Below are 9,828 nucleotides of genomic sequence, written 5' to 3' on the forward strand. Positions count from 1 at the left end.
CTTTTATATTTTATTTATATTATTTTTATTTTATATTTTTGGTTCCTTTGCTTTCATTCTTTGTTTTTTCTTTTTTTCTACGTTCCTAGAATTCATAGTAATAAACGTCATTGCCTATCTAACTCCCTGTCTTTCTTTTGTTTTTCCTTTACTTCCTAAACGAATACCGCTCAGTTCGAGAAAATCAGTAAACGTCGAGCACGGAACTCCCCTCGGAACTCTTTCATAGAAGACGCTGAAACATCCGATACGATTATTGCGAATTCCCGTTGTTCTGATAAACGGTTGTTCCGCAATCAGGAGATGAGTATTGAGACTCTCTCTCTCTCTCTCTCTCTCTCTCTCTCTCTCTCTCTCTCTCTCTCTCTCAGGTACCGGAAGGCTCGCTCGGCGTCGTTTCCAGTCTCGGCGTCGTCGTCGTTGGCCTCAACGTCGTCGTGGCCATCGAGAAAAACCTCCTCTCTAAGCTAGAACTTCGTTGAATTTCCGGTTTCTTCTTCCTTCCGCCTACTTTATGGAATAATCCTCTTGTTCCTTCCTCGATATAAAGACACGCGACTCTTCCCCCTTCACCTTCGTCTTCCGTCTTTCGGGATATTTCTGTTGTCTCGCCTTTCTACCGTCCTTCTTTTCCAGATGGTGAATTTCCGACTCGTTAAACGGATTTAATTTCACCGAGTCTAACAAGCGCGATAACGGCGAGTCCCCGGCTTTAAATCCGAGATGGCACCGGCGTATCGGCGTGGTCTTGTTTTGAATTTCAAAGCGACGACGACCCAGTTCGAGGACGACGACGAGGCGCGACCGCGCTTCGCTACTCTTGTCCTTCCTCGTCCGCGTCCTCGGACTCGAGATAAGAGCAGTCGTGTCGTGAGGGCTAGTGGTTGGGCTCCGCGACAATTCTGCAAAATTACATAAACGGTCGATGGAACTGAGACCCCGTTTTACTTTGCAATTTATGTCCATTTTTACATGGAAAAAATAATCATGGTTAAATTAACATATATTAAGATATATGTTAAAAAAGAGCCAATTTCAATTTAAAAATGTGTAAATAAAAAGAATAATACATTTTTGTAGATTTTGATCTTCTGGATGCGATAAATTATTTAAAAACTCCAATTTTTGTACGTATATCTTTTTTATACACCTATACCTCTAATTCTACTGTATATTCCTTTACTATATATTTTTAAACTAAAAATTTTTAATTGTTAAATATTGTTATTAAGTTTAACATTTAAAAGAGTAGAAAAGAAAATAGAAATTCACTTTTGTTCATTTTAACTAAAAAAGACAAGCAAATATTTTTGAATGATAGTGTAGGTGCAGATCTGAAAATAATTTTGTTGGACTATTAAAATAACTATGTAGGACACTCAAGCATGATGAAGAATGTTGCTATGAAAATAATTTTGACATTCTAGCAACCATTTTGAGCGTTCTACATAATTATTTTAACAAAATTATATTCAGATCTGTATCTAACTAAATTTTTAAATTACTTTAACAAAGACGTTTCTTTCTATACATGATTGAATTATTTTGGGAATAATCATCTGGAATATTTTTTTATTTTTATTTTCGCCTCCAGTGGCAAAAAATATAAACTGTTGTAAAATATTTTTGTATGGCTATTGTTTGATATATTTTTTCTTTTTTAATAATTATTCTTTATAAACCTTCGAATTTGAAATTCTATTGAAACAATAAAAAGCGTTATATTAATTAAAATTTATATATATATTTTTTAAATATTGTTATAAACTGTTTTCAACGTGTTTATTCCGTTTACAAAAATTTTTTTTATTTTTACTTACTTTTTTCAGAAAATTATAATTAAATTCGTATTAATTATTTTCTTAAATACTAATAAATCGGAAAACATTCAATAATATTACAATATATTATTTATATTGTAATAACAACTTCAATTATGAAAACAAGTGATCGTTTACGTAAAAAACTTGGGTGAACTTTCGGATTAAAGAAATATTGATAAAACAAAACAGAATTTTGGTTAACATATTTATAATCATAATAAATAATCAAATGATATCAAATGTTTGATTATTTTCATCAAAATTATGCAGTTAAATGTGTGTCTGCAGGTTATTTTAAAATTATTAATTATTATTTATATTTACCAAATATGTACTAATTTATTTAATTTTTTTCAATAACAATGTGAATTAACTTTAATCTTTAATTTGCTCTTCACACACCTTTTCCTAATTAAAAGAATATATAAAAATTTTTCAACAATGTTTAAGATTTTCATAAATGAAAAATTTAAATTGCTTGTCAATTTAATATGTAATATTACTACTTTCGTTTTGTTCATAATTGCGTTTCAAGACTGAAAAAGATTTCGGCGCTTGGTTTTGCAGAATTGGATATAAATTCAGAACAGAAATATTCTAAGCACTAAGATTAGCTTTAACCGAAAATAGGATTTCTCTTACTTTAATATTTAGATTTATTCTTCTCGCTCCATTTTTCTATTTATAATAAAAAGCTTAACTGAGTAAATTTAATTTCAAAATTAATCTACGTTGGCAGAAATGGACATTACATACGCTTTTTAGAACTTACGACGAATTTAAAGTCAATAACACGTGCACCGAGAGTGCATTTGTCGCGCGATCCATCTAAACTTTTCCGGAAACGGACGGTCATGTGGGAAGAATTGAGGACAGGCGAGAGGAAGCGAGAGGGGCGAAATTGCCTCTTTCGAGGGAGGAGAAAATTATCGGCGACGTGATGGAGGCGACTTCCACTGCATGCGACTACACCATATAGGAAACGGTAGACAGCTTCTAATCAGAGTGATGCCATATAAGATTAAAGGTATTGATTAGAGACCTCAAATAAGAGATTAGATACCAATAGATCACGTTCACCAGTCATATTTCTAAGGACCTCATATTTAAGATAGAATGAAATATCTACGCATTTCATTCTATTTTATATATCTATCTCTCATTCTATCTCAAATAAGTCCTGAAAAATATGGTGAAGCAATCAGAAGTTGTCTAAACGATATCCAATCTCTTACTTGAGAATCTCTAGGTACCGACATGTTTTGGCGAAATCTTGCGAGTAAGAAAGAAATATATATATATATATACAATATATACGTACTCAATCCAATAGTGTAGCTATCAGCTGTTACCTGCTAACAAGTAAGAGTGACGTTTTATTGACGTTAAAGGCATTAAAGACATTAAAGATATCATTAAGACATCATTTCACCTCGCTACTTGGGTCAGCTGTTACCCTGCCGCAAATTCCCATATAGATCCCATGGGAAATTGATTCAGGTGTATTATGAGGCAGGGTATAACAATAAAATATTGAGGATCATGAAATTGTGCATTTGTTTATAAATAATATATTTTATGTATAACATTTATGCAGTGTGTAAATAGATATATGTGTATTATTACAATACGTATATTGTAACAATATGTACATATAATTATGTATCTCTTTATGCGATGTACACGTAAATAATTGTTTATACACTGCATAGATGTTTATACATAAAGTATATTACTTATAAACAAATACACAATTTCATGATTTCCAATATTTTATTGTTATATCCTGCCCCATAATACACCTGAGTCAATTTCCCATGGAACTCATATGAGAATATGCGGCAGGAATTAGGTGTATGATTTTAAGTGCAATATGTAATAAATAACATTGCTGATGTGAATTTATATTGCAAAAAGAAAAATAGTAATATAGTTGGCTTTGGTATCACTTTATAGCAATTCTATGAACAAAGGATATATTATTATCTTTAAATTTCTTGAGAAAGAGTGAGAAATTTGCACTCTTGAATAAGAGTGGTAGATTTTCACTCTTTTTTCAGAGTGAGATTCACTTCAAACAAGGAGTGAGATTTCTTTCCTTTAGAATGAATCTCACTCCAAAAAAGTGAAAATTTGTTTAAATCTAAGTTTAAATCTGCTACTCTTTTTCAATAATGGCAGTATTTTAAAGTAAGATTTCACTCCAAAAAATTTAGAGACTATGAAAATAGTGAGACTCAGAATGCTGACGTGATGGGAGAGTAATATAAATAATAGATATAAAAATAGAGCTCCATTAAAAATTCATGAAGTAAAGTTATTTGCTTTATAAATATTTATAATATTATAATAAAAAGATTTATATAATACCTGCAAATACATGCAGATTGATTAAAATACATAGTCGATTTGCTTATGAATTTTGATCAGAAATCAATACAATTGAAAAATGGTGGGAATGGCTAAAACATGGCGGACCAATCACAAGTGATAGTCGTATGGCGCCACTCTGATTAGAAGCTCTCTTGGGAACGGTATCGGCTTCTCGCCTGCCTATATCGCGCATCCGCTTTTCGGACTAATAATTTCGCCCGACGACTTCCGGCCCGTGATTGCTCGGGAAACTGCTAATGCGTGCTACGTTCTACATACATAGAGTGTACATATATATGCCGGGCGCATCGGCACGTAGCGTCGGAGTGTATATCTCGACGGGGAGGACGCGAGAGGGTGGATTTTGGGCGAAGACTGGTGGTGGGCGGCGTGGCCGGGGGTCGGGCAAGGGCAAGGGCATGAATATATACATATAAATATGGTTATATCGTGAAAACGTCTACACACATACACAGGTATATCTCGAGATTGCCCGCGTAATCCTGTAATCGCGTTCGACTCGAACGGTGGAAATGGGAACGGTCGGTTTCTCCTCTCCTTCCCCATTTCTCCGTTTCAGAGTGGAAATAGCGCGCGCGAGCGCAAGAGTGTCGAGGGTGTAAACACGCATAATATCATGAATCGCATCAGAGATCGCCTGGTAATCCCGGTAACTGTTCGATCCGATGATGAAACGGGATCAGGGAAAAGGGCGGGTTACAGGAGGAAAAGCCTCCACCTCTTCCATCTCGATCATCTCTTTCGCATCCGTGATGAATCCGAGGGCGTTGTAACCGCATGGAAATAGCTCACAAACACAGGGACGCAATTATGTAAACACAGGTAATATCGCGAATCGCTTCGAGATTGCCCCGATGATCCTCCAGTAAAGTAGTTCGGCTTGTCGACGAAACGTGTGGCCCGTGGGGAACGAAAGGGTTGGGGGAAGAGAGAGAGGAATTAAAAAACGGGAAGTTTTCCCTTCACCAATCTCTTTTCGACGAATTACTGCGTGGAAATAGTAAGCGGCTGAGGGGTGGGCAGGGGATGGCAGGATCGAGTGCACCCAGATTGCTTCCGGCCGTTCGCTTCCGTGCATCGCCGCTAATCGACGGACGTCTTTAATAATTTCAACATTCTCTACACACAAATTGCGATCAGCGCGGCCGGAAAAGAACCGGAGGCGACTCGTCTTATTTAATTAATTAAAAAGGGGGTTTTAATGCCGGCCGCGGCGTCCAAAGCAAAAGGATGACACGTGTCCCTTCTCTGTAGGTATACAGACGTTCTCTCTCGATATTACTTTTATGAAACATAAGAATTATTAATAATAATTATATAACAAAAATAATAATATTTACGTGAAATATAATAATTAAATATTTTACGATATAATAATTTTCTCTCGATATTATTTTTGTGGTATAAATAAAAGAATTAATAATAATTATATTGCAAATAATAATATTTACGTGAAATGTAATAATTATAATAATTACAAATATAACAAACACAATGAAAGGATTTTCGAAATTCAACATCATATTAATAGTTAATATAAAAGCGTTAAGAGTCAGTGCGATAAACAGTCATAATAATTATACAGTCTTAGCCAAAAATATTAAGCATTTATATTTTTTTCGTTTATCTGGAATTCTTTTATTAGCATTGCTACTTACTGATTATCGACATTATATATAAGTTTAAAAGGTCTTTGAAGCAAAACATAATTTACAGAAAATACCATATATCCATTTTTTAAACTTTAAATAATGGTTAATAAGGTTAATATTTTTGGCCAAGACTGTGTATATAATAATTATAGACTGCCTTCGAATCGGTCGCATGTCCTTTATTTGCAAACTCTTTGTCCAATTTCGTGAGAGATACAAATTTTATATGTTTAGCAGAAGAAAAATATGAAATAATTAAATCTTTATGATACATAATAAGTAAAAAAAAGACCGATGCAAATAATATAGAAAACCAGAAAGAACCTTATTCGGTTACTGGATTCACGATAAAATATTATTGTCTAATAATATTTTAATGAATTTATGTTTTCTAGTATTGCTATTTTTCTTTTATTGATGCGGAAAAGGTTCATAAAAATCAAGAACCGTGGAAAAAAATCAATAGATGGTAACGCAAGACGAATGAATGAAGACGTGAAGAATCTAATCGAACTGTAGATAATGCGAAGTATACGAAAGATTGCTATGAATAATAAAGACGTTTCGATTTTTTCGTCTTTGAAAAAATAATGATCCAACTGTTTGTCCAAACCTTCGATCTATATCGGTCTGTATTATTTCTCGTTTTTATATTCAATGGCTTTTTTGAACAATTCCTATCCTCAAAAATAAATAAAAGACATTAATTCAACGTAAAAATTTACATCGCATACACTGTTAAATATCAAACAAATAATAGTGATTCAATCCTTAAGTTAAGTTAATATTTGAATTTTAACTCTCCTATGTGTGTCAAAATATGAATTAATCCATTTCTATGGTTGAATTTACTCAGTTTCAAAGTAAATAACGTTTATATTATCGTGCTCACAGTAAATAATAAACTAAATTCGAGTCAAATTTAATACATTTCTTGAATTACATTGTTTAACCGGTTAGCTGTATTATATGTTAAACAAATAACATATTCGATAGAAGCAATGACAATTTACAAAAATAATTAAAAATTATTAAAATTTGATATAATTTGACATTATGAATTTAACAGTGTACATAAAGGATTAATCCTCATTTCTATCAATGTAGAGTAACTGTAATCTGGATTCATTTCATTTTCTCTTTATCTTTTCTAATCCTTAGAACTAGGAAAGGATAAAGAGTAAGTTAAACCGAGATTAAAGTTAATCTACGTTGGTAGAAATGGACATAAGGAATATACAACTTGGACTTTCTAATAATTTCTCATTAAAGTACTTATATGTTTATTGAAATAAAACAAATAAAATAAGCAGTTTAAGGAGAAAAGTAATTATTAATTTAGACCTTCTCACAACTTGACAAAAGTTTTTCTTATAAAGTATACTTTTGCAACTTTTATATTTTATCTAAAATATGTGATATAAATAAAGGAAAAGCCAGCATACAGAAAAATAATAACAAATGTGTAACGTTATCTTCAAGCTGAAACTACCTTTTTATTTAAAGAAAAATTCACGCCTCCGGCAACTAACTAAATAACTTCTTTGTAACTTAACGAAGTTTTTATCGCGTGGTGTCCGTACCAATAATCGCCACGCCTCGACGAAACTCTCCGTCATGATAACAGCATCGATCCGTTCCGGGATCCAGCGGGAACTCAGAGGAATAGATCCCGTGGCCCATTGCAGAATTGCTACAAATTCCTCATTCTAAAATTCCACAACTTTTCCCTGATTTTCAGACAAAATTTTATGATTTTCCCTGAAGCTCCAATAATATTTTGAAAGTTTTTGCATCTTCGTTCTAATTTAGAAATCGTCGAATATTTTGTTAGAAGAAGAATTCAACATAGCAATGTAAATTATTATTATCTTTTTGAAAGCAAAGAATTTTAGCTTTCCAGAAAACTTTACAACATTCCCTGACTTTTCCCTCACTTTCCTGATAGTTTTCAACTGTCCTAACATTTCCCTAATTTCCCTGATTTCCAGTTTTGTGGAAACTCTATTTCGTCGCTCGTACAGTTAAATGGAATAGACGATAGACAAAGCAACAAACTCACCGACACGAACGGACTATTCGAGAGTCCTCCAGTCGTCTGAATCCTTTCTCCGTCGATCGTCCGATCAATGGCGCCCTGCCGGACGATTCTCGCGCGATTATTTAAAAGATCACAGATCGAAACCGCCGTGTACGCGCGTAACCGCGCATCTTCGCCTCCAGCCCGCGTCAGCCCGGCTAATTAACCGCGATCGATTCCCTTGCGAGGCGAGAAACAGCGGGACAGCTTCTCGCTCGCGCGCTTCCCGCACACCCTCGACTTTCCCTCTCATTCGCTTCGTCTTTCACTCTCTCCGCGCGCGGGGATTTCCCGCCGCGTAAAATCCCGTCTCGCGGCTCGCGGCCGCCGCGGATGATCCTCGCTTTATCGCGCTGCCTTATCGCGTTTTCCCGCGAATACCCCGATACGGCGACGAACTCCGCCTGCGTGGAAAATCGGACGTCTCGCAGCTAGCGTTCCCGTGTCGTCTTCGCGATCTCGAGCCGCGTCATACCGTGAGTCTCATTCCGCGAAATCTCGAGCTACGTGCTGGACACGTCGATTAAATCGGCAAGCGATGATCGAGGAGGCTCTTGAACGTTGCTCTGAATCCAAAGAGGATGAGCGGAATAAGACCTCTCGCTTTTACGATTCCCCGAGGAAAACTCCGTGGGTCTCTTAAACGACGAATGCTCGCATCATCGAAGAGGAACACGCTTCTCGACACTCCGCGAATTCTGAAATTCGTTCTGACAAAACGGAAAGCAACGCTCGTCGGGACTTTTGCGAATTGGTCCTCGGAGTCTCGCGAGTTCCGAGCCGCGAGGATTTATCGGAGGGATATTCGGGAATGACAGAAAGGGAAAGACAGAGAGAGAGAGAGAGAGAGAGAGAGAGAGAGAGGGAGAGAAAGAATCGTTTTAAGCGGCTCGATGTAACTCGGAGACACCCTTTCGTCTCGCTTTGAATCCTGTTCTCTCCACAGTGATCGGTCGGGCAACCGAGAGAAACGATCGCACGAGCCTCGCGAGAGAATCTCATCCGAGAGATCAGAGACCTATCATCCCTCGCTCGCGTGGACGATTGTCCACCTCGCGCGTCCACCCGCGGGGGATGTCGTAACTCGCGCGACAGAGCGAGCTCTCAAAGGGCGAGGGATGATGTCGCGATTGCAGCCGCCACAGCACGACTGGCCGAACGGGCCGCCGAGCGAGCGGGCCACCACCAAACCACCCCCTTCTCGAGTGAAACTACCCTGTCCCTCTCCCTCTCTCTCTCCCTCTCCCTCGATCCCGCCGTTTCGCTCTCGGTTCCGCTCGGTTCCGCCCGACGTCCCCCCTTTCCACCCTCCCGCCCCCTCTCTCTCTCTCTATTTCTCTATCTAATAATTCTTTCTCTCTCTTTCGGTCTCCCTTTTCTCTCTTTGCCTCTCCTACAATTCTTTCTGTTTCTCTTCCTTTTTCTGTTTCTCTATTTCTCTCTTTGATTATTCATTCTCTTCTTTTTCTCTTTTCTTCCTCTCTCTCTCTCTCTCTCTCTCTCTCTCTCTATCTCTCTTCTCTCTTCCTCTGTTAAGCACGCGTTCGCAACTCTCTATCCGCCGCGCAGTGCCGTGTTACGTGCTTGCGATTTTTCGCGTGACTTCTATTCTCCCGCTAATCTCCGAGTTTCCTAAGCAACTGGAATAAGTAGCTAAGAGAGAAAGGATTGTGGTCGAATTTTCAAGTAAAATTTTTCGGGATGAAAAAAGAAGCATACGGGGGTCACCTTTCCGCGACCGCTCTCGAGGGGCGACCATTTTTCCACTTTCGCCATCCAGTAGCTGAGAACCGAGTGAAGAGCGTTTCTCGCAGTAGACGTCATTAAGGTTTTTCTCTTGCACTCTCTCTGTCTCTTTTTCTCTTTTTTTACTTTGAAG

General features: G+C 37.0%; 1 protein-coding gene across 1 annotated transcript; it reads right to left on the reverse strand.

Moving 5' to 3' along the window:
* Positions 1-47: 47 nt before the first annotated feature.
* Positions 48-966, reverse strand: LOC108746693. The gene has a single exon (XM_018483614.1). It carries the CDS (start codon positions 964-966, stop codon positions 508-510), a length of 459 nt encoding a protein of 152 aa, XP_018339116.1. The 3' UTR covers positions 48-507.
* Positions 967-9,828: the final 8,862 nt, after the last annotated feature.

This window comes from Trachymyrmex septentrionalis, unplaced genomic scaffold, assembly GCF_001594115.1.
Source record: "Trachymyrmex septentrionalis isolate Tsep2-gDNA-1 unplaced genomic scaffold, Tsep1.0 scaffold188, whole genome shotgun sequence".
Taxonomy (NCBI): Eukaryota; Metazoa; Arthropoda; class Insecta; order Hymenoptera; family Formicidae; genus Trachymyrmex; species Trachymyrmex septentrionalis.

Coding starts and splice junctions, on each gene's coding strand:
- LOC108746693 (XM_018483614.1), bottom strand. CDS start 966: ATGGACATAAATTGCAAAGTAAAACGGGGTCTCAGTTCCATCGACCGT.